At 45.2% G+C, this 25,753-nt stretch overlaps 1 protein-coding gene across 1 annotated transcript in view; it reads right to left on the bottom strand.

Annotated features, from left to right (window-relative positions):
- Positions 1–24,617, bottom strand: part of LOC138579599 (cytochrome c oxidase subunit 6A, mitochondrial-like) — a 207,647-nt gene extending 183,030 nt beyond the window's left edge. The window contains exon 1 of the mRNA XM_069649865.1: positions 24,305–24,617. Within this exon, the coding sequence (XP_069505966.1) occupies positions 24,305–24,392 (88 nt within the window). The 5' untranslated portion in view covers positions 24,393–24,617. The remainder of the gene's footprint in view (positions 1–24,304) is intronic.
- Between the last annotated feature and the right edge of the window lie 1,136 nt (positions 24,618–25,753).

Below are 25,753 nucleotides of genomic sequence, written 5' to 3'. Positions count from 1 at the left end.
CTGGAGTACGCAAAGGAAACAATATTCAATTAGACTATATGTCATATTTTCAATTGTTTACGATCTAGGATGACATAACTCTCATCAGGATAACATAACATGTCTGAAACAAGAGAAGATTAGTTGGATTGAGACTATCCACTTTATAATAACTTGGAACATAGTAAACAGTAGAACAAACACACACCCAATATGGCGGTCAGAAAAGACGAGTAACTGACTGCTACAGGCAATATAACAGACTAGTTCAGAACCGTTGCTTAGCAACACCCCGATGCAGGACCCGGGAAGCAGAGTGACCACGATAATCGGAAGGCACTGAAGGGATCGGACAAGCGATGAGGTATAGAATCGATGCAAGCAGGTTTGTGAATGTTATCCTTAGTTGTCAGTACAATTAGAGTGATATATACATATTTGCGTTTAGCGACTGCGTCGCGAGTGAAATATCGAACATACGTTGCCGTGCGCGTCAGCTTTCCTTGAGACCAGTAGCCTGCAGCGGTATGCGATGTATTGAACAGAGCCGAACACAGAACATCTACTAAACCTTATGAAAGCGGCAAACAGGTAGGAACCAATATAGCCTTTAAGAGATACCCCGCTAAGTAATTATGATAAATGACACCTAGTTAGAGAATGAACTTCACATCATTTTCTTACAGAGTCACTCGGTATTTAACAACACAGAGAACAGGTCTCCAAAATCAGTGTTAAACTTGATAACGCCACTGGGTAAGTGTAATAACAAAACAACGTCATTTTTCCCACTTATGATCAGAGTGGGGCCCAGCGCTTTTTGTAGCGACTGGTCCCACTCGTGAACACATTATATATGCAAGTCATTTATACTCTTATGAATGTTAGTAACAAAAGAAAAGACCATTGAAATAGTGTCTTGTTCTTGACAGTTCTACCCGCCATAGAAAGTGCAACAGACTCGCGAGGGAAAATGTGGCTATAGTGCAGAAGTATGCAAGCTGATGCCGCGACTTTGGTTGGCTCTACCAAGGTTAGTACAGTGCTAAGAGCCCGAAAATGTGTATAACTAATTAAAGAAGGATTTAGAAATTAATCAAGTATTTCATATATATTTATTTTGTAGATAAAGACAGGGAAGTACTGATATCACCACCTGAAGAAGGGCAGACAAATAGCCCGAAAAGCATAGTGGACGACCTAGGTTAAAACCCTAGAGGCTCAACTCATGAGCACCAATTGAAACAACAGATAAAGGATATCAGCACAATGTGAACAGAATATTGCCTACATAGACAGATCTTTGAGGAACTTAAGAAATAATTAGTTTACGTTGAATTTGTTAATATTGATAATTATGCATCTTACACATTTTGGTATATACTTTTATGTAAAGTGATTGATCAAAAGATGACTGTAGAAATTCTATTCATGAAGGAATAAATACACACAAAATACTGTGTTGAATATATTGAAATGTTAAATGTATTCATGTTATTTGGCTGTTATTCTATCCAACAAAAAAGTGTGCATTTGTTATGTCCTCCGTTTGTAACGGTTGACCCCCACAACTTGTTCAGATTTTTGTATGGTAACAAAGACTTAACAAATAGCACCTGGGACTGTCAATAATTACAGTGAAGTTACAAGATTTAGATCAAATAAAGGAAATACATAAGTGGTGTGTGCACCTCCCCACCCAACCCTCCATCTTGAAATAAGATGCCTGCTTAGGTGTGCGCTTAAAGATGGAGAGTGCCGCCAAGTATCTCTTCACAGTGCCAACCTGGATCCCCAGATTGGTTGGATGTAGCAAGAAAGATAACACCATAGTGTATCAAACAGAAAAGGGTCCATATTCTTTTCTGTGCACCAGCTGCAAAACTTATTCCAACTGCAGCGATACAGATATTTCGTCGCTGGCCTTCTGGCCGAAAGAAAAACTTCCATCACGTCTTCTGGGAGGTCCAAATCCTTATATCTCAACTTCTCAGAAACCAGACATGAAGGTTGAGAGTTTTGGCTTCTGCATAAAGAACCCGATCCCCCTCTTACAAGAGAAGGTCCTCTCTTTGCGGAAGAAGGCGTCACAATGCTCAAACTCCCCTTCACCTGAGGTGTTAGATTCGGTTAGAAAATATCCTTCCTCCTCCTCACCTGAAGTACTCGGATCCGGTGACAGCTCTTTCTTCTTTCTTCTTTGAGGAATCTCTCTTTTTTTAGCAGGTAGGGCCTGCCACGAAAGGAAGCCACTTTGGCTGCCTATATGGCAGAAGAGGGACTTCGCTTCCGGGACAGCCGGATAAGGGGAAAAAGCTGCAAGGCATAAAAAAACCCAGTTGAGAGATCGTTTGATTCCAGGTAAGTGATGTTGTCTTTCCTTTACCAAAAAGTCAGAGCTGGGTTTGGTTCCCAAAAGAAGTCTGATGAAAGATATGACTGGTTCCAGATAGAAAGGCAGTGACTGGGATGGGAGAGAAAGTCTCCGCTGTAGACAGAACACAAGTCCTGAAGTCAACAGCAGAATACAAATGGAGAACCGAAGATTGCAGGTAGGTAAAAATGGTCCAATTGTTGGGGAAGAAAACTATCAGAGCGTGTACCAGAATGGCACGGTAAGAGGAAGATAGAAGCAAAGTGACAGGAAAGACTGTAAGGACGGAAATAAGAAAACACACTGACCGGGAAAATGTGAGTCCGCGGAGCACAATGGAAGAGGAAGAGAAGAAAACAAGGGGATAGTACAGCAGGGGAAAAAACGAAGCGCGCGAGAGAGAGAGAGAGAGCTGAATAGAGTTACGGAGGATATCCGAGCGGAAAGAAGCAAAATCAAGGAAAAGAGAAAAGGCAGCAAGGAAGGACAGAAGACAGGACAGGCGGAGCACCACCAAATGGAAATTACACAAAGCTTGAGCAACAAAGCAGAGCAAGAACCATACTAGTTGAAACGCGCCGGTTGCCGTGAAACTCTCTGACTAAGAGTTCTCGGAGGCGACCATGTTGGCAAATAAAATAGACCGCATCTAGCAGAACTGAATGAACGTGATGGCAAACCTAATGGAGTCCGTTTCTCTAGCGGCTCCATAGCTTCTAGCCCCCCGGGATGCGTGACAGAAGAGCAGCTGGACATATCTAGATGGTCCGGGTACCACAGTATCACGTCCTCCTGGCCTAATCCGGAGCAATCAGGATCATAGATTTACCGAACTTCCTCAACCTCATGATAACATGAAGGATGACGGGGACTGGAGGTCCTCTTGGAGGAAATGTTCTGGAGCAGAACAGTTTGCACTTCCTGTTTACACTGGACACAAACAGATCTACCTGAGAGGTTCCCCAAAGGGTGAAGATCTCTTGAAGGATTTGCTGAGCTAGTTCCCACTCGTGGGAGACTGTGCTCTGCCCGCTGAGATCGTCTGCTGCCTCGTTTTCCTCGCCGGTTATGTGAATTGCTGATAGGAAGATTCGTTCTTGAATTGACCACAAGCAGAGCTGCATTACCTCTCTGCACAGTGGTAGTGACCCTACACCTCCTCTCATTTTGAGGTATTACATGGCCACTGTGTTGTCCATCATTATCAGGACATTCTTTCCCCGTACAAAGGGCAGGAAGGCCTTCAGCGCTAGTTTGATTGCCCCCAGCTCCAAAATGTTGATGTGTAGTTTGGACTCCAATGGAGACCAATGACCGCTGACAGTCAGATCATTGGTGTGGGCTCCCCAACCTGTGAGGGAGGCGTCCGTAATACTGTAATCTCTGGCCAGGGCCCAAAAAGGTTCCCCTTTCAGAATGTTGTCCTCGCAGGCCCACCACAGGAGATCCTGTGCCACCCTGCTCGGAACCTGAAGTAGGTCTGTAATATTGCCAGAAAACTGAGACCATTGTGACCTTAGGGCCCATTGGAGGGATCTCCTCAGGCAAGCCTCGGGCACCAGATGAATGCAGGATGCCATGAGGCTGAGCAACCTCAAAAAGTCAAAGGCCTGAAGATGCTGGGCATTCTGGAACTTGACGACCATCTGCTGAATGTGTGAGATATTGTACTTGTACTAGCATACGCTGTACCCTATTTGTCCCTGCCAGCACCCTTGGCCCCCGTCCACAATGCGCACGTAGAGGAAATACTCACCAATAAACCTCCCTTCATGCATCTCTGCACTACGTCCCGCGCACTTTCCCCCTCGAGACAATCAGCACTGTGCATCCCACCTATACACCAGTAGACTTCCAATGTATGATTTAGACGACACTGCTTCATTGGACCTGTCTAACGTTTTCTTTTCTCACAAATGCCAACACCGTACTATTAGAGTGTTTATTACTATGCTTGCTCAGGCTTCTCTCATTGTTGAAACACACATGCTACTACCTGCACCGTCTATTATTGTACCATAATGACAATACTGATCCATCACAGTGTTATCCTTGCTACGCTGATTGCAACGTTTTATCCCTGCTAGCACCTCTGTTTGTTGTCAATACACTAGTACCCTCGCCAGTGTGCCGCTCACTTGACTACCCTCCACTCTATGCCATTTACCAACCTGTGCCTCCCTACTCGCACAGCAAGCACAGTAATCCCTACAGCACTCACCTATTCCCCCTACCCTTAGGCTCTACCTCACGCTCACCAGAACACATAATCGCATTACCAACTCTGTACTCTGCTCTTCCACTCAGACGCCCAGGTACCTGCCCCCTCAGGCATACAACACCACACACAATAACGACCACTGCATACAAAACCCTCTACAACTTCCTGCCCACACCGTTACTCCCCTCCCTCCTCACTAAAATCTCACACCCCCATAATATCCAGAAGATCACCAAAACACCTCCTAGTAAACTGCCTGTGACACAAATCAACCTGATTGCTAACCATCAAAATGCCACGACTTCCACCACACACCCAAGACCCCCTCAACATTAGAAATAATCTACTTAGGCTTCGCACATCTAAAGCACCAACCACCAAGTCACCACACCACCCTCCCACCTCCACTATGACCATGACCCCACCAATGACTACCAAGACACCATCACCACCCAAACAGCCCCTCAAGGCACTAGCCAACACAGACCACCCCACCACCTCCGACGACCAAGCCCCCACATTCACACATTCAGCATATCATCCGCACCCACACTATGAACACAGCGCCACCCCTGACCATAAAGCCACCACCCACACCCAAACAGACCATCAAACCTACAATTTCTGCTAAAATCTTTACAGCAACTACCACCACCCTCCCAACCAACATCAAAACACCTAAACCGGAAGGTCCCACACACATGCAATGTGCACTGATCAATGCAAGATCCCTACCAGCAAATGCCACAGAAATCTTTGACCTTATCACTAACCTTGATCTGGACATTCTGGCCATTACCAGGTCCTGGCTCCATGAAGCCGCGGGACCCGCCCTCTCCCTAGCACTCCCTCCAGGACACTCCATGTTCAGACAAGATAGAGTCCAAACTAAAGGCGGAAGAGTTGCTTACATAGTAAAAGACTGCCTGGAAATAAGACAATCCACATCTCATCTCGGGGAAAATACTGACTCCCTCACAGTTAAGATTGCCACGTCTCCTAATATTACCCTCACCATCCACCTAGTATATCACCCTCCCGGCCTAATAGCTGACTTCCACGACAATCTTTTGCACCTTCTAAGCGAAAATCTCCAAAAATTGTCGAAAACACTCCTCATAGGCGACCTAAATCTGGGACTCAATTAACCCAAAGATAGGTCAGCAAAAGCCCTAGGGCAAGCTCTTACTGAGCTTGGATTCCACCCACAAAATCTTACACCGACACACTGCAAAGGGCGCACCCTTGATTGGGTTGTATACCACAACTGCGAAGTAGATATCAGCTCTAATAATCCCATCCCATGGTCGGACCATCATCTCATCCATTTTCTCATTCCCACCTGCTCCGCCACATCCAAAAACCCTAACCCCATCCTCCCCGCACTAGCCAGAAGTGCACGGAATCTCACAAAGGAAAAGATCCTCCCATATCTAGACAAACCTACACTTCACCACCCCACCTCCTCAAACCCATCGGTACTGGCCAAAACATACAATTCTATAATGGAAACTGCTATTGATGCCATAGCACCACTTCAAAAAAAAAAAAAAAAAAAACACACCACCTGGTTCACTGCTGAACTTAAGGAACTCAGCACTTTAAAGCGCAAGGCACTGAGTAAATGGCAAGGCTCCCCAAGTCAAGCCACACTCTCTGCTTACAAATCCACAGCTGCTAGCTACAAAAAAAGCCAGTTAAAGCCAAATCCTCTTCTTACAACAACAGAATCACCAACGCCACGTCCGCATCCAAAGAACTCTTCGCCATCTTCAGGGAACTTTCTACCCCTGCCACCAAATCGCAAGAGATCATTAAAGACAAAGCATGGTGCACCAGTGTGTAAGCAGCCCTAATAAACAAAATTGAACGCCTACAAGAAAAGCAAGGCATAAATTAGTTTACAAACATTGATTAGCAGATTTTGCTAATTACAATTTTTTAGATTAGCAAATGAACTCATTTGATTAGCAATTTTGTACTAATATTGAATGTCACCAGAATTAGTTGTACCCCAAGATATAGAATTAGCAAGAATTCAGAAATGATGTACCTCCTGAAGTATAACATCAGTGCAATGTCTGTAAAATGTAAAGGTTTGCTGCATGAATGTTACTTCGAAGCTCTAATTAGTACACATTTGTTTTGGGTTAAACAAGAGCCACAATGGTCTTGTTTATTTGCAAAGTACACCCATAGGAACCTCCTTGGAGTAATTGCACCACCCTGCACCGAAGATTACACATCTCAGAATGCAAAACCATGTTTGATCTCATGGATGAACTCAGCTTTAAAAAGAAATAGCTTTGAGTCCCTTCTGTACAAATGTGGTGTTTAAGGCATCTACTTATTTACACATTCACGGGACTCTTGACAGGTAGCTTTGTTAAATCGGTCTCCCGTTTCCTCTTGCTTCCCACTATTCTGATTCAAGTGCTAACATGATGATCACCAAATCTATTATTGCAGGTCTTAGTTGCTGCTGACAGGAAAGAACAAATGATTTAGCCTTCTGCAGGATTTATCATTGCAGAGCTGCGTGCTAGCAAAGGGTTCTGGGATGAATATTTTGCCCACATCCCTGCAATTTCAACATAACCTGCTCAGAAAGCATTCTAATATTCAAATTGTGATTGAAAGAAGGCTTTCTGCCAGCACCGGCAGTGCTTTTAGTGCGGGCTGACCGCAGGCAAGTGGCTGGTATTAATAATTCTCCCAACCAAACGGGCAGGAGAAAATTAATTCCCAGCGCGGCCACCTGCACCAATAAAACATCCTGCTTGCAGAAGGCCTTTGAATTACATTAAAAAGACAGTTTTAGAATAAAATGTTGGGCTGGGCTTGGTTTACCTCTTAAGGCCTGTTGCTAAGTCACAGTGGGAAGGTCCTTTCTGCTTAATCTTCCTCTACACTGCAGACCAATTACTACAAAATAGGCAAAAAGCAACTGATTACCTACCCACAACAATGCACACTCACTCTGACGGGAGGGGGGCTTGAGAATCGACAGCCCAACAAATGCCAGTGCGGACACTTGCCAACACCCAGCCCAGCAAACGGGGACAGCGTTGGGGCCTTTCACCTTTACAAACATATGCAAATTAGGAGGTTTGCATGTATTTTGCCCCAGAGCGCCTGTACAGAGCTCGACGTTTCCTGCATTAAAACTGCAAAATTATTGGCTGCATCTGTAATGATTCTGCAGTTTTATTTGTTTTTGTTAGGAGTTAAAATGCCATCTTCCACTAATGCAGCCAGCTATCAAAAAGTAATTGGGGCCGGGCTGGGCGGTTTAGGGGTTCAAAAAAAAAATGTTCAAAAGACTAAGAGATATGTAGGCTTAACCGCGAAAGGGGAGGGTAAGTCGAGATCAGGACCTTTTGCCATGCGCTTCTGAACAGAGGCATCATGCTGCGAGATAGCAGACAAGATCAAAGTGCAGTTGGATTCTGGTAAACATTTTTAAAAACTCTGAAAGACTTTTATCGCAGGCAGTGTGTGAGTGAACAAGGGGGAGTGAGAGTGAGAATGAACGCTAAGAAACATGGGACACCTGGAGCAAGGGAGAGTGGGGTCTATATGCAAGAAAGAGTGCAGTTGTGAGTGAGATCACAGGTGCAAGTAAAGGTAAGGGTGTGGGTGACTGCGATTGAGAGCTATCGTGCAAGAACGCATGAAAACTAAGTTTGAGTAAAAATGAGAGCTAAAGTTCGAGAGTGAGAAGTGCATTATTTGAATACATGAGAGTAGTGAGTGTGCATGTCGAGAGGGCTAAGGTATGAGAGCTAGGATGCAAGAGTGAGAACTATGGTGTGAGAACGAGAACCATGGCTGTGGTGCATAACACATTGACCAAGGCAAACAAACAAATCCTGGCCTGACCTCTTGTAGTGCAGCCCCTCTGTTGCTGCCGCACGTTTAGTGCAAAATCCCCTATGCCTTCAACCCAACCTGGCACCTCTCCCACCTGGTCCCAGTGATAGTTAACACCACTAGCAAGGCTTCTCACTAAGGAAGGTGTGGACTTGAGGGGCCCTGGACCTCTACCCCGTGCTACAGCCCGCCCTGATACCAGTCATCAGAAGGCTGCAATTAGGTTGTTAGATGTGTGTGTTATTCATCAAACTTGAAGCCACAATGGTGGTGCTTCAACAGGTGACCAGAAGGTATAATGTGCAAGACTGCTACGAGCTGTTCAATGATGATTGCTGACACAAAAGATAAGGCGATACATCTCTGTAGGCACTCAGTAAATCTCATGAAACAGTCATCAAGCCTGAACAGGATTATGGCATACACATGGCCTGGTTGAAAGTCAGAAGGGACCAGATCCTTTGAAATTGTGCTTGTGGTAGATCTGTCTCTTTTGACCTTCTTGCAGCGACCATGTGCCAGCCACAAAACAAAGCATTTTTCATTATCACAAACGGTGTGGAAGCAGTGGAAAGTAGCAGAGTGATGATGGGCTCATCATTCATTTAATCAAATTTAAGATTTTTCGGATATTAAATCTGAAGTAGTTATTTTGCAGCACCTGCCGTAATAATGCAGCCTGCTGCTCGTAGAAGGCCTCTTCTACGAGCAGCAGGCTGTGTTATTATGGCGGGTGCTGGGTGTTAGAGAGCGGCTGCTCTCCAACACCCGCCATAGCTCTAACACCCGGCACCTGCCGTAATAACGCAGCCTGCTGCACGTGGAAGAGGCCTTCTACGAGCAGCAGGCTGCGTTATTCATGCTTGCCAACCATACTGATTTAGGCAGTAGGCTACTGCTTTTTAAACAGTCCTACTACCTACAGATTTGGGTGACAGATCCTACTGCTTTTTACAGGGGTTGGTATGTGACTGTAAGGCAGGATGCTTGAGACCGGCCCAGGACAAAGCATGCAACACATTAGTTAGTCTGTCTGTGCGGTGGGCGGGTGATTGCTTTGAGTGATGGGCTCAGATTAATCCAGTGACTTGACAGCTACATGACTTTGCCCTACACTCTGGCCGGGACAGGCCTTAGGTGAACCACCATTGAAGGCAAGTGGCAGAGCCTACCACCATCACACAGCATCTGCCTATCAGACTGAGTAGAGTATCAGTCTCCATGTTGTTCAGTTATTCATCTTGCACTGCAGGAATAAATATGCTTTGCCAGGGCAAGTGCTACAGAGCATTGGCAAACTTTGCCTACTGTATTATTAACTTCTGTGAAGTTAGGTAGTGAATTTGGTGTTAACTTAACATTCAGAATTATACATTTTAAACATTTGAACATCTTTCCATGTTGTGCTGTTTGATGGGTTGTGCATGTTAGACTGCTCCAGTGGGGCCAACAATGCATGTTTTGTATTTTCCTGTGATGTACTTGTTATGCCAAGTATTAACAATTACATCACAGGAAAATAGAAACCTCAGGGGAGGAGTCCATGCCACTTGTGCTCTTCAAATTCTCATAGAGACTGTCTATTCTTGACTCCTCAGACACTAGTGCTCTGGAACATTTGTTGTCCCATGCTCTAGGCCAAAGTGTGGCCTGAGGGCTATGCCTCCTCAGGGCATAAAGCTCTTTTCCATCTCCTTCAAAGATGTCGATGTCTTGTGACGGCGGAGATATTGCCTTTGATGGGCTCAACCCACAACTTGAAGGAGTCGTTGAGAGTAGAGGAGTAGGCCTCTCCTCGACTCGAGGGCTCAGCGGTTTTCATCCTGGGCTTGAGGGCGCCCAAGCTTTAACCTGTTTGGACGCCTTATCAGCCTTGGTAGGTGAAACAGGGTCGTAGCCCTTCAATAGTTCCTTTGCAGGGGCCAGAGCTGCCTTTTCGAAAATCTTCATCATCTGAAGACAGAACGTCTCCCCATTCAACTTTTGAGGCTGACCTATCTGGGCAAGACACCCTGCGGTCGGGAGAGGAATCGGAGGAGCAAGATAGTGATCTGTGATGCCTCTTCTTTGATCTTTTCCTCGACGAGGAGGAGTGACAAGAACTGCTCCGACAGCAAGAATGCTTTTTGGCACGCTTTCTCTGTAGAGACTCATCCCTCGAACTTTTTTTTGAGGACATCGTCGATGGGGACTTATGAGGGGGCCTACTCGCAACGAATTTCCCTTTTCTTTTCTTCAGTGCCTTTCCTGTCATAGACTGACAGGAACAGCAGTCTGGCATTTTATGCTCGATCCCGAGGCACCATAGGCAAACGCAGTGTGGGTCATGATCGACATCTTTGACCCACACTCAATGCACTTTTTAACCCCTATTTTAGGGGTCGACCTTTTTGTAATAACAGTGGAGACTCAACAAAAACCGCACCGTATCTGAAGCTAAGCAAGCGGAAAAACAAAACTGAAGTAACATGCGTGGTGCGTGCTATATATACCATGAGTGACGTCAGCCTCAAGAGCGGATGGAGGCCGTCTAGGGACATCGAGTCGATGACACACGGTGCCCCCTACTGAAAATAATTCCAAAGCAGCTGACACTGGAAGGCAATATCATAAGATGAGGAATATGTGGGAAGACACAATCCATTAGAATGTGTCTCTACATGGCATCCTCCATTGGTATGGATTTCGGTGTCCCCTTGTCTGATGCTCATCTGCAAATCCAATTAGTGTTTGCCAGCATGACGCATCATGAAGTCCAATTGTGTCTACCCAATACAAGGCTACCATCACCACCATGAAGCAGTGGTGGTGGGGACACACCCTTGCTGGTAAATGCTGCCTCTGGAGCAGTATGCATGGTAGGGCTCAGAGAAAGGGGCTGATGGCAACTTGTGCAGATGTATCCGGTCGCAAGTATGTGTGTCCTCCTGTGAGGAACTCACAGGTACTCTCTCACTGGCAGCACCACTTGAGGGATTTGTGGAAGAGTGGTCTCTTGATGGTGAAATGTGCGGTCTAAGAGAAGTCCGCCCAATCTTGCATTTTGTGTTCTTGGCCAATGCTGTGGTTCCGAAGGAGCAACCCATCTTTGGCATAACATGCTTGAATGGTGTCTTTCATAGGTTCCATTTCACAGTGCATTCCTCCCCCATCACAGTCTTACCTTCTAGCTAAATAAGTACCAAACCCAAGACGATGTGGGCCCTGGCATGGATCAGGATGCTGTTCCCTGTCCTACCTGGTTCTTGCCAAGGAATGCCTTGTCTGGCGTTGCAACCTTTGAAAGGGCAGGCTCAGGTGGAAAGCCCTCAGTCTTTTCCTCCAATGATCCATCCGCCATTGGGACTGTGTCTCCTCCACCTGTTGCTGGTCCATCTCCTACACCACCACAGCCAAATCAGAATCAAATCTCCAACTGAGGCTCAAGGTACGTAGTTACACACCACTTCGGTGGACACCAGCCACAAGCATGGTCTCTCACTCGCACACATTCGCCTCCATACACCAGACAGAAACACAAAGCACAACATTGCTGCCATCAGAATGCAGCTATGTCCAACAGCACCAAATGTTCGGTCTAGCTGGATACATATTGAGTCTCTCGTGCTGGCGCACTCTCCTGACCACCTCTCAGCACCCATCCGCATGCCTGACCATCATGGGTAGCTTACTGAGGCTCAGCTTTCCCACCCAACTCCCTATTTGGCCAAATGCACACATGCATTCTAACCTTTCTGACAATTTTCCCACACCTTGGACTTCGGTCCCCTGAGGGCGTTCCCCGCCACAAGCGCATTGAGGCCATACCCATGGAATAAAATCGCTATATAAATGACAAACTACTACTACCACGCATACCTGCTCCCTTCCGTCTGTTTTAGAGTAGCCCTACACATCTGCTGCACTCTACCCCCAAATCCAAAGTTGTCATTATCCAATAAGAACTTTAGTTTATTTGCAGCTATAATGCTTTCTCAGTTCCGTGAGTGAACTATGGCAACTATTCCCCATATACATTGGTGGCTCCTTCCACAACCATTGGTACAAAGAATCCCTGAACCAGCCCTGCCTCCTCCACCACTCCTCTCTGCCACCACCCTTTGTGGCAGTGGCAAACTCTTTATTGCCAGCCCTACCTCATTCATCTCCTGCCCGCCTCCTCCCGCAGTGGCAACCTTCCGTTGTCAGACCTGCCTTCTTCCCTCTTTCTGAGCCATCCACAATGTCTCTCCCACCACAGGCAACTCCTGCTGTGCAGGCCTGCTCACCTCCACTTACACAAGGCATTAAACATCCTTGTTCTACGAGAAGTGAATCTCCTCCACTTCTCCTACGAACACAAACCATGTTGTGCTTCGGGATTTCAATTCCCACCTAAGAAAGAACTAAAACTAGACAAAATTAACGAAGACATGGGACTGACTAGGCCAAACAAATGTATTCATAATGGGTCCTCTGATACAAATGAAGGTGACTAAAAATAATTAAGGATTCTATTGTTTACGCATACGTGGGATGTTTTTAGGGGGGGGTTTCACGAACTAGTGGTAATACAAAAGGGAACAACTGTTTTTATTTATTTTTCGGGTAAAAGCAAGGTAAGGGTAACAAATGGAAGACATCTGACAAGGCCTTGTAGGACAAGAACATAGCCAATTAGGATCATGAAGACACAAGAAAAAGTTTTTTTTAAAATTTCATTAAAGGTTTTTGTTGACAAAAAGGGAAAAGGGAACAAACAGGGTCACATGCAAAGAAATCCTTTAAGCTTTTTATGAGGGACAATTAGATAGAAAAGGAAATACAACTACTCAGGTTTATTAAGCACACACAGACAAAAGGCAGCAAAAAGGGATCATAAATAACAAACTGCTAATAAACTAGAATACATTTATTTTGAATTAATTTATTTGGATTTACAGCTCAGTTTCTGAACGTTTGCCCACATATAAAAGATTACATATATCACATAAATCAAAAACAAGTATACAATTAATAAACTTACAATTCATAATGTAACAGTACAGCACATCAAAAACCTCTCCATTAAAACATAATGACATCCTAAAATTCATTGGTAACAATTAATTGCATAAATTAACCTAGTTAAGATTTAAATGATTCACATAATTCACTGCCGCAATTGTCAATGGTACATAACGGCCACTGTATAGAATGGTAATCCATTTTTCCCTCGTTAGCAATCCATACTGGGTTTTAAAACTTTCAAAGAAATGTGTCCTTACTCCTTTTAAAGAGATACAATCGATCAGGAGATGTCTCAAAATTTTTATTGAATTGGAACAAAATCTACAATTACAACCAAATGTTTTGTCCTTAAATAGAATTCCCAGATGTTCTTGTGTAGGGAGCAGGATAAACCTTACTCTTAAAAAGATGTTTCTAAATTTAGAGCTGTGGAATTTGCCCAGATATTTAGGGAGGACATTAAAAGCTTTAGTTTCATGTTTAAAATTTTCAAAAATGTACTTTTTATGAAATGATATGGCATTTATAAAACGCCTATACACAAGTGTTTCAAGACGCGACGAGACAAGGGAGGGGAAAACAGTGGAGAACCTGGTCTTCAATGTTGGCAGATCCAACTTTCCGATTTAGCAGAATGAAGTGTGTCATGGATAGTGTCACGGATACATTGAAAGAAGCCTGAAAAAAGAATGTTTATTGACGATGGCTGATACAGATATTTCTATAGACCTTTTGCTGAATAATGCTATGAAAGCATCATTTTAAATGTGGGTAGCAAATTGGTTGATGACTCAGCTTGCTTATCTTCCTCTTGGCCCTCTTCCTGCCTCCAACCTTATGCAATCTAAAGCATAGGATCAACCAACGTAACATACCACGATACAGAAACAAGATTACTTGGTTTCAGGACGTAGTAATGTCAGAGCATACTAGCAAGAGTGTAACACAAAGTGTTCTCCATACAAAGCTCATCATGGACTTCTGTGCCAGAGTGGAGTTACAAGGCCCGTCCTTGCCTTCAGACATGTACCGCTGGAAAGAAGACATCTGGGATATCTTACTATTCCATCAAGGTTGGGCAAAATAAGTGTATGCAGTATCCCTATTACTGACTGTTTGGAAAGACGTTTTAATTATATGTTGCATGTTGCATTTTTCCCACATGCCAAGCGTGAAAGGTCTTTCTTACTCATCCCCAACTGCATGCAACTAGTCTAATCCCAACCAAGCACGATTTCATGAAATTCAATTGGAGAAAACCTATGGAATAATCTTTTGTTAAAGCCGAAGCTGGTAAAAAAACACGATTTGAGTCTTCCAACCTGCCATTGCCAAAAAAGAAAGCAGATCCAACTGATATCTAATTAAAGTCATGGGTGTACTCTTAGGAAGGGCCAGAAGGCGCTTCCAGAATAAACCTTCTAAATATTGCCAGTTTATCCCTTACAGTTATTGAACGCTTCAGCTCCATACGTAAGAATTGGTACTACTTTTTGCTTATAAAACAGGAGCAAAGGACATATTGAATAAGAAACATATTTTTTCTGTCCAAAGGATGCTTGAGCTGCCAGGGTAGTAGCCTTTGATTTCAACTTTGCAATAATAGAATAATCGCCTCTCGGATAATTAAAACACACACCCAACTAGCAATACTCATACAGAAATATGATTGGCTTTAAATCCAGCAACCACTTAGATGCTCTCAGACTGCCTCTCGCATTTTCTCTTATTTCATCACATTTGATTTAGAAGTAATAATCTTCTGTCTGTTGAATTGAGCATATTGAGAGGGTGCATCCAACTGGTGTTGGAGGCCTATAGCAGTTTGAGCTATCAAAACAAGGTTGTCTGCATAAAGAACCATGGAACAGCGCTACTGAGGGGGGAAATGCCCAGATTTTCTCTAGATGGAGGTGGAGATCTGCTATGAAAAGATTAAAAAGGGCAGCGGCTAAAGACCAATCTTGCTTAAGACCTCTAAAAGTGGTGATAGGGTTAGGTAGATCACCTTCCTGATTGAGGCAAATGCAAACTGAGGTGTTACTATAGAGACCTTGTATCAATTACAACAATTCTTCCGGAGAGCCCCCGAATTTCAACTTTTTTCACAGAGCCCATCCAGGGACACTATCAAATGCCAATTTAAAATCAGTTAAAGCCACATAAAGGGGCGTTTTAAATTGAAAGCCTATAGCTTTAAAAAGGGACAATAAAAACCCATTCAGGAATGTCCCAATTCCCTTTACAAAACCTGATTGGTTAAAATCATAAATGTTTGAAGATAAAATCCAATCATTCAATTTGGCAACTAGCATAAAAAGACCAGCAACCTACTACAACGTCCCACAAAATCTCTACAAAACACAAATTGAGGGTCTGCCCTTTACACTAAAATAAACTAGAAAGAAAAATTAAATTGAGATGGTGCCTTTTTAGGGCATCCAAGCATCCCAGTACCAGCCAAATCGCATTACTCTGGGGTTCAGTTTGCATGCTGAACAAAAACTCATCTTCCCAAACCCTTGTATAGATTCATGTGCTGTTGGATCTGCCGGTGATCCCAGAGAGAAAGCATGGGTCCACGAAGCCCATCCTCTGGATTCAACCTGTAAGACTGGGTAGAGGTTCACCCAGCCATATTTGTGCACAACCAATTAGAAATCCGATCTACCAAATAGAACTGAGATTAACAAATGTATATTTCAGTAGATTTATCAGAATTCTAAATCGCCTATTCAAAGTTGACTGAACCAACGGAAATCCTAAATGACTAATCAAAAATATCTGAATGATCCTTTGAAGATGTGTTTATTTATGAAGAGCACTGATATATATCTGTATCACCGGTAGGGAGTGCTCACCACCCACATAAATCAATTGGATTAAATGATTTTTAATCAATAGGAATGCAGTGGCTGTTTAAGAAGAAAATGAAAAATTAAAGGAGATAACTTGCTACAGCCACACATTCTTTTTGCTTCTTTCTGGAAGACTCAATCGTGTGTTTTTACCAGCTTCGGCTTTAACAAAAGATTATTCCATACGTTTTCTCCAATTGAATTTCATGAAATCGTGCTTGGTTGGGATTAGACTGGTTGCATGCAGTTGGGGATGAGTAAGAAAGACCTTTCACGCTTGGCATGTGGGAAAAATGCAACATGATTAAAACGTCTTTCCAAACAGTCAGTAATAGGGATACTGCATACACTTTTTTTGCCAAACCTTGATGGAATAGTAAGATATCCCAGATGTCTTCTTGCCAGCGGCACATGTCTGAAGGCAAGGACGGGCCTTGTAACTCCACTCTGGCACAGAAGTCCATGATGAGCTTTGTATAGAGAACACTTTGTGTTACACTCTTGCTAGTATGCTGTGACATTACTACGTCCTGAAACCAAGTAATCTTGTTTCTGTATCGTGGTATGTTACGTTGGTTGATCCTATGCTTTAGATTGCATACAGTTAGCAGCTGCATAATCAGCCTCATTACGAGTTAGGTGGTAAGTGGTAAAATTGGCGATAACTGAGTTACCGTCAATTTTACCACTACGCCAAATTATGAAGTTGGGTTTTGAGTGGAGGATTTAGCTCCAGGGAAATCCTGGGGGTAAATCTTCCCACTCAATGCCGCAAAATCTGCAGAAGTGGCGTAATTACGCTACGGTAATTCTGCAAAAAAAGCCCCATTGGATCCAATTGACCCAAAATAAATGGGGAATTACACTGCCACCACCACGTGTAATCAGGCAGAAATTCCACCTGACCAAGTGGCAGTAACGGTAATTCCTTAGGGAAATTTGTTGGCAGATTGACTGCCGAATTTCTGCCTAACTTGTAATGAGGCCCATAGGTCATCCCAATCTCTACAACTCCCCTCCATCGTCACTTTACTCACCTGTATGCAGTATTTCCAGAATTTAGTTAGAAACAAAAAAAAACAATCCCCAGCCTGTTCAGCTATGATTATTCCCTGCTCTTTCCCCAGACCAATAAGACAGACCGCTGCATGCAACCCTCTGTTTTTTTTCTTCTGTACTCAACAATTAAACAAGAGGCACACCTTCAGCAGAGCATGCAGGCGCAGCAAGAATTCTGGCTTGAAAAAAAGCAAGACATCATGAGCTTGTCCTAGGCGGCCAGTGTCTGTCATGGACCTTTGTGGAACCTGGTCCTTAACAGAAGTAGTGATTATGCGGGCAAATAGTATAAAACTGAAATAAAGACACAGGCTGTAGCACTAATGACCTCATCAGGGGGCGCAGAAGAGCCATTACAGCTGTCATCACTTAGGAAAAGGATAAGTGAGTGAAGAGGCTGATTAGGTAGGTGTTGTGGAGCCTGCCATATACCCAGCTTGAGCAAACTGAGCTGAAACAGCTGAATCCCACTAATGAATCCTGGCAATATGTAACAAGACCAACCCCTTGCATTCCTGGTGTTCTAATGACAGGGTATTACCCTCCTAACATACATCCTCACAAGCCTCCTTGTGTTCTCGTGCTAGGGTATTGCCCCTGACATATATCCCGCTTTGGCATCTATGTATTCTCATGATAAGGTATTGCCCCCCATATACATCCTAATTAGCCTCCTTGTGCCTTAATGCTAGTGCATTTCCCCCTTATATACAGCCCCCATGAGGCGCCTTGTGTCCTAATACTAGGGCATTGTCCCCTCACATGCATCCCTCATTAGCCTCCCTGCGTTCTCATGGTAGAGTATTGTCCACTCACATACACCACCCATTATGCTCCTTGGGTTCTCATGGTATAGTATTGCCACCTAACATACGTCCCTATTAGCCTCTTTATGTTCTCATGCTAGGGTTCTGACCCCTCAAAGGCATCCCTATTAGCCTCCATGTGCCCTAATAGTAGGGTATTGGCCCCTCACACCCATCCCCATTAGAGCCCTTGTGTTCTAATGCAGGCTGTTGCACCTCTGTTCTAATGCAGGCTGTTGCACCTCAAATTTATCCTTGTTAGCCTACTTGTGTTTTTATACTAGGATATTGCCCCCTCACATACATCCCCATTAGCCTGCTTATACCCTAATGGTAGGCAATTGCCCGCACACAATTCCCCAGTAGTCTCATTGTGTCATAAGGCTAGGGCATTGTCCCCTTAAATAAAACCCCAAATAGCCTTTTCATGTTCTCATGTTAAGGTATTAAGCTCTCAAATGCATACCCCATTAGAGTCCCTGTGTTCTCATGCTAGGGTATTGTCACGCTCACCTGATACTCTGTGGGTGCGATGTATCCCTCCGATATCTACTCTGCAAATGGGTCCTCCTTCCCACTCCAAACTGAGACCAGACAATCTGTCAAAACACACAAAGAAAGGATCAGTGCTCCTACTAACAATCTGGGACTCCCTCCCTCTGTGAACCTGTGTGTTATGAAATCAGTGTTCTAGGCTCACCTTTAGTGCTGGTCTGGCGTGCTCTCCATCCTGCTTTTGAGCAGGGGTGCTGAATCTTGGTTGGTTGGTGCCAGGAAATCCAGGATAACCCAGTCGCTGGAACTGGCGGATAGTTCAAGGGCTACCGAGTTACTCCACTGGGTTTGCAGTTTATGAATCCCAGTTACTCCACTGGGTTTCATGTGCCGGTAAGTGTCTGATTCCCAGTTTTCCCTCACTGGGTTGCAGTGTAAAGGCGGATTCTTCAGTCCCCAGTTACCCTACTGGGTTTTGAAATGTAGGCGAGTTCTCCGGTCCCCAGTTACCCCACTGGGTTGTCAGAGTGCAGACTAGAACGAGCCCAAGGATGAGGGCTGACCCCTTTCTGCAGGAAGCTCGTGAGTTAATATTGCTGTCGGATTGAAGTTCTACTCACTGTTGATTTTTTGTTTTCACTGTTGCGTTTATGTTTTCACAGGTGCTGCTGAAAGCGGAGCACGCTGCAAACGCCGTGATGTTCTGAAACGGAATTGCAGAGCGGGTCCGGAGCTGTGTGCTAACTGTCTATGTTTATGTTTTCACAGGTGCTGCCGGAAGCTGAGCGCGCTGCTAGCGCTGTGATGTTGCAAACCGGATCGCAGAGCGGGTCCGGAGGTGAAGCGACGTCCAGACATACAGAAACCCCAATAGCCTGAAGAGTGGGGTGTGGGTACGCGCCATGATGCGCTGAAGCAGGATTGCCTAAGCGAGCCCAGAACAGGATCAGGTAGGTTGCAGTCGGTTGCAGTCTGAAGCCTTCTTCCCCTTGCAGGAATGTCCAGAGCGTGGAGAAGTCACAGAAGAGCTGGAGCTGCTGGAGCCGTGGTGAGCGTGTGAACAGTTTCTCACACGAAGCACAGACCTGTCTTTGGGCGTGGCTTAAATAGCCAACCACGCCCAAAGACTAGACTGCACAGTGTACAGTCTTAGTGGAGCGCCATGTTGAGGAGGTTCTAAGTGCTATGATGTAATGAAGAGGTGTACCCAGCCTGGTATGAAGTTACACTAGCCCTGTTATGCCAGGTCCTGACCCAAATAGCTCCCAACTGCCTATAATGGGTTCCCATAAGAGCTCGGAGAGTGGAAGAACTAGCGGTGAGACCAGTCCCCCTGACAGGTATTGTCCCCTTGCATATTTCCCTACTTAGCCTCTGTGTGTCCACTTGTTAGGGTATTTTACTCTCACATACATTCCCCATTAGCCTCCTTATGTCACAATGCTAGGCTATTGCCTCTCGCACAAATACCTCATTAGACTCCCTGGACCACATTACAGAAACGTTGCACCGGGGCAAGTGCAAAGTTGCACAGTATTGGCACTAGGGCAAAAAACACTGGGGCCATATTAGAAAAATCTTTCCAACACAAGTGCAAATTGTTCAGGGTATAATGGTATCTAGATGCCCCTTAGCCACATTGCACCTCATTACAAGTCTGGCGGTAACCTGCTGGTGCAAACGGCGGATTGCCGCCGGACTCGTAACACTTTTCCAGCGCCTGACTTCCCGGTGCCGCCAGGACATTACAAGTCCCGGCAGACCTGGAAGTCAGGCGCTGGAAGTTGTTAGTCGCCATTCACATGAAGTCCTATAGGACTCTATGGGAATGGGGACACAGATGCACCAGCACCGTTGCTAATGGTGCTTCCATGACAACTCTGCTATCTGGGGCCTTGCGCCCGGCAGATCAGACCTGCCGGGTGCACAGCCCCAGTAGGCAGAGTTATACTGTGGCGGTCCGGAAAGGGTGACGGTATGGTGTGACCGGCACCCTTTTTCCAGACCACTACAGTTGTAATGAGGGCCAATGTCTAAATGCTAGAGTGTTGTCCCGCTCAGATCTATCCCCCATATGCTGTCTTGCATTCTCAGGCTAGGGTATTGGCCCCTCACAAATACCCCCATTAGACGCCATGTGTCCAAATGCTAGGTTATTTCCCTGCACATACATCCCTCATTAGCCTGCCTCCTTATGTTCTCATGCTAGGGTATTACCCACTCACGTTTCCCCAATTAGCCTTTTGTATCCTATAGCTTGGTGCTCCAAACATCCCTGTGAGCCTCCATTTGACCTAATGCTAGGCTATTTCCCCCTCACATACATCACCCATTAGCCTCCTAATGTCCTTATTCGAGGGTGTTGCCCCTTGTGTTCTCAGGCTATGGTATTGCCCCCTCAAATACATCAATTAGCTTCCTTGTGTCCTAAAGCTAGTGTTTCATCCCTCAAATACATCCCCGTTACCCTCCTTGTGTTCTCATGCAAGCGTATTTTATTTGTATTTTATTGGTACACGGAGTGGGTAGCTAGCATATTGGTTGGCATCTTTTAACAGTAATGCAGTACTGTAAGTTATAGTCTGTGCGTCAATCTGTAAATCAATTGGGATTCGTCCATTGTCAGCTACCGTTGAAAAAGCCACGTTTTGAGATTCTTGCCTGCATTCCGCGCCGATAACAGGATCTGTGCCACCAGATTCACAGAGCTTAGCCATCATGTACGCTGGTGTGCTACTCGTGACTGATTTGTAGAGCAAACACGCAGTCCTGAACAGTATCCTGGCCTGGAGAGGAAGCCAATGTAGTTTGTTTTGGACATCGGCGATTCGGTCAAATTTCTGCACAACTGTAACACGAATTGCTGCAGTGTGGCGGACTGCTTTTAGGGGACCCAAGTGAGCAGCCGGGAGCCTCGTCAGGAAGGCATTTGCCCCATCGATGTGCAAGACACTACAGTCCGGAAATCCTGCATGGTATGAAGGGTTTGATTTTAAGAAGGGTTGAGATTTGGAGCTAGGCCATTTGGACCTTCTTGGCTATGTGTTTCTTAAAAGGACAGTCTGCTATCAATGGTGAAGCCTAAGGATTTTGCTGAATCCAAATGTTGCAGATCAAATCCTTCTAGGAGCATATCATTGAGCCACTATTGAACAGTTTGATAGGCAGTCGACATCCAGCATTGGATGATGGCTAGGAAATCGCGGAGGCGGCTGATGTTCCGATGACCTATCGCCCTCTCACATACATCCCTCCTTAGCCTCCTTGTGTTTCCATGCTTTTCCTGCCTCATATACACCCATATTCACCTAATTGTGTCCTAATGCTGTGTTATTGCAGCCTCATTCCCCATTAGTCTCGTCATGGCCTAATGCTAGGGTATTTCCCCCCCTCATATACACCTCCATTAGCCTCCTTGTGTCCTTATGCTATGGTACTCCCCCTCGCATACATCCCTCCTTAGCATCGCTTGGGTATCTCCCCCTCACATACACCTGATTCCCATTAGCCTCCTTGTGTTCTAATGCTGGGTTGTTGCTCACTCACAAACATCCCACATTTGCCTCCATGGGTCCTAATGCTAGTGTTCTAATGCTGAGATAGTCCCCCTCACATACATCCCCATTAGGCTCTTTGTGTCCTGATGTATCATCTATAAAGCAGTCACGAGTAGCACACCAACTAATTGCGCAGAAAATCGATCAACCGGCTTGAATCGTCACTCGCCCGCAAAAAGGACCTGCAAACAATACACCTCTTGTCACCCACCCAACCGTAGGAAATAGATCCAGTTTTCGGCTACGAATGCACCCAAACAATCTCACAAAACGTGGCTTTTTCAACAATACCTGCCAAGGACGAATCCCAATGTATGTACAGACTGACGCACAGACAATAACTTACAGTACTGCGTTACTGTTAAAAGATGTCAACCAATATGCTAGCTGCCCACACCACATACAGCGCTCTGCTGCTCTTAAACTAGGTATGTGCTTTAAACAATAAAATAAAAAACCCTTGCATGAGAACATAAGGAAGGTCAATGGGATGTATTTGAGGAGTAGAACACTAGCATTAGGTTACTGACCCCTCACATGCATCCCAATGACCCTCCTTGCCTCCCAATGCTAGGGCATACTTACCTTGCATAATCCATTAGCATTCTTGTGTCTAAATGATAGGGTACTGACGCCTCACATACATCCCCATTAGCCTCGTGTCCCAATGCTAGAATATTGCCTCTCATACACCTCCATTAGCCTCCTCATTGCCTAATGCTAGTCCCTCTCACATACATCCGCTATTAACCTCATTGTGGCCTAATACTAGGGTATTACCCCTCACAGCCATCCCTCCTTAGCCTCCTTGTGTTCCCATGCTAGGGTATTGCCAGCTCACATACATTCCCATTACCCTCCGTATGTCCTAATCCTTCAGTACTGCCCCCTCACACACATCTCTCATTCACCTCCTTGCGTCCTAATGCTAGGGTATTCCCCCTCACCCAATCCCCAATTAGCCTCCTTGTGTGGTAATGCTAAGGTATTGTCCCCTCAAATTCATGCCCACATAATTCTAGGGTATTGTTCCCCAAATACTTCCCCATTAGCCATCGTGTGTCCTGACAATGGGGTAATCACCAGTCACATACATCGCCTCTTATGTTCCTTGTGCTCCCATGCTAGGACTCACACTCCTAGCATGGGAGCACACTCACATATATCCTCATTAGCCTATTTGCGTTCTAATGCTAGAGTATTGCACCGTCACTCAAGTCCACCATTAGCCTCCTTGTGTTCTCATGCTAGGGCATTGCCCCTACTTCCACATATATCTCCAAGCGGCCTCCATGTCACCGGATGCCAGGGCATGTGCCCTCTCACATGCATTTCTCAACCAACCCCGGGGCGTGGCCGCTAAAATTCATCTATCTGCAGGCTCACTGTGGTTTGATACCCGGGCTCGTGTCCCCATCTAGAAATCTCCCCTCTGCCTACTTTTGTCCAAATGCCAGGATGTTTCACCCTTCTCTCTATCTTCAGTCTCCTTTTTCGGCTAACTTTGTGGTATGACTTCTCACGGGTACATCCCCCGTATAATGCCAGCTTTTGCCTCCTTACTCAACTCTCCACCCTGTTCCAAAACTGCAGAAACCATGCACCTGTGAATGTGTTTTGCAGGGCGTGTGCACAGGGGCAAACATTGCCATAGAGCATAAATAAATTAAAATAATACATATTTGCACGCTAAGTTCATTCGCCATGATAAATGCCATATCATATCATGCGTCACTCCAACGCACCCGTCGCCTCACGGCACATGCTGTACTAACGACAAAACGTATTTCACCGGTCTGCCATACCATTTTTGCATAACAGTTTTAGTAGCATGTACACCTACTGCATGAACCATACATGTGTGTTGATAAAATAAAGTTATAACTCAATGGGTTTATGTTGCAGAGATCTGCGTGAGACCACCCTGGGGTTGAGTAGATAAGCTCACAATAGGGCTTATTTTAAAGTTGCAGTTGCCCTGCGTGGTGAAGGCAGGTTTTGGGTCAATGTGCGCGCGCGTGTCTGTTTTTTTTAGTTAACGGAAGCCCCAAGCTCTATGGCCTCCCTTTGACCAACCCCCGAGGGCCCCTCACCTGCCGTTCCGTGCTTTTTGGCGACAGGACCAGTTGCCATATTCCGAGTCGGAACTTGCCGGCCGAGCTTTGCCAGCAGTAGAGCCATCCTGCTGTTTCAGTGGTGGAAATAAAAGTGCAGCGGAGGTGTAGGAGAAATCCAAGAGAGGAACAACAGAAATTCAAGAAATGTGTGGGAGATGCCTGCCCGCCAAGTGCAGCTAGTAACCGCCAGAAGTTACCCAAGTGTTCCCCGAGAGGAACGTAGAAGTTGAAGGGAATGTACTTCCCAGGTCACCTTCAACAGTTCTGCAGGCTTCAGGGGAACCCTTCTAGAATCGTCTACCCAATCTGCATCCTGATTGGAGGGTTACTAAGATACGCGGGCCAAGAGAAAGGTGACTCCTCCCACCCACTTCTAGCCTGACATTTGAAAATAACGTCTCCCCTGCCCTCCAGAATCCGCGGCCGGCCTTATGTGACTCCAATGCTCTGCTATTATGGGTTTGGCTACTGTCCACGTGTCTCGTGTAACACCAGCACCAGGGTCTGCTCACGCACTGCTGTGAGCGATGATGCCTATCACAAATGAGCGCAATGGCTAAAATAGAAAAACGGTGCCAAGGGGGTGGCACATCAAGTAAGGGTCAACATGCCAAACCGATCTAAGTAAGTACAATTTACCAAGCTATTCAAAAAAGTCTCCTCATGCAAGGTCAGTAGGTTTAAGATAATACACATTTTCACCAAGTTAATACACCCCCAAAAGGTTATCTCACGTTGAACAGTTGCAAAAAGCCACATCAAAAAACTTCATAGGCATTTAGTCTTACAAGCATTTTACTGTATGTTTTTCATTGAGTACATTTGATCATAGTTGCTCTAGCTTACAATCAATCAACAAATATATAGCAAAAGAAATGAACAGTCTGCAATTACCCCCTCTTTCAATCATCAGGTACCTTCATGGTCCAACCTACAGTACATGACCCTCAATGGTACCCCCGACAAATGTATACATTACACCTCCAACATGACAATTCACCAGTCTTCCTTAAAGTACCCAATCAGTGTTTTAAACAGATAACCTATGCAGTATTCCATATAACCCATGTCCAATATTTCAAGTTTAACAATAATAACGTCACAAGTCTAAGTTCTGTGTAGGCCGGATAGGGTGGAAACGTCCCAGGGGCCCAAGTTAAAGTGCAAGTGCCTTAACGTTGGGCCCGGTGCTGTTACCCACCGGATTGGGTGATATTGCTATTAGCACCCCAGGTTTTCAATTCAGAAACCTGGGGTGCGATGACACGGAGCGGCAGCTGCAGCGATGGTTCCAGGTAAGTGGGGTATTAAGTTGGGAAGGAATCAGAGACCCAAGGGAAAGGGAAGGGAGGGCGGTGGTAGGATGGCAGGGTAGGGAAGCAGCCATAAGGTTGCTTGGAACGTGGCTGAGATGGTGGGATTCAG

Source organism: Ambystoma mexicanum, chromosome 3p, assembly GCF_040938575.1.
Source record: "Ambystoma mexicanum isolate Mex_15411 chromosome 3p, UKY_AmexF1_1, whole genome shotgun sequence".
Taxonomy (NCBI): Eukaryota; Metazoa; Chordata; class Amphibia; order Caudata; family Ambystomatidae; genus Ambystoma; species Ambystoma mexicanum.
Note: the sequence above shows the minus strand (reverse complement) of the source record. Positions and strands in the feature narration are given on the sequence as shown.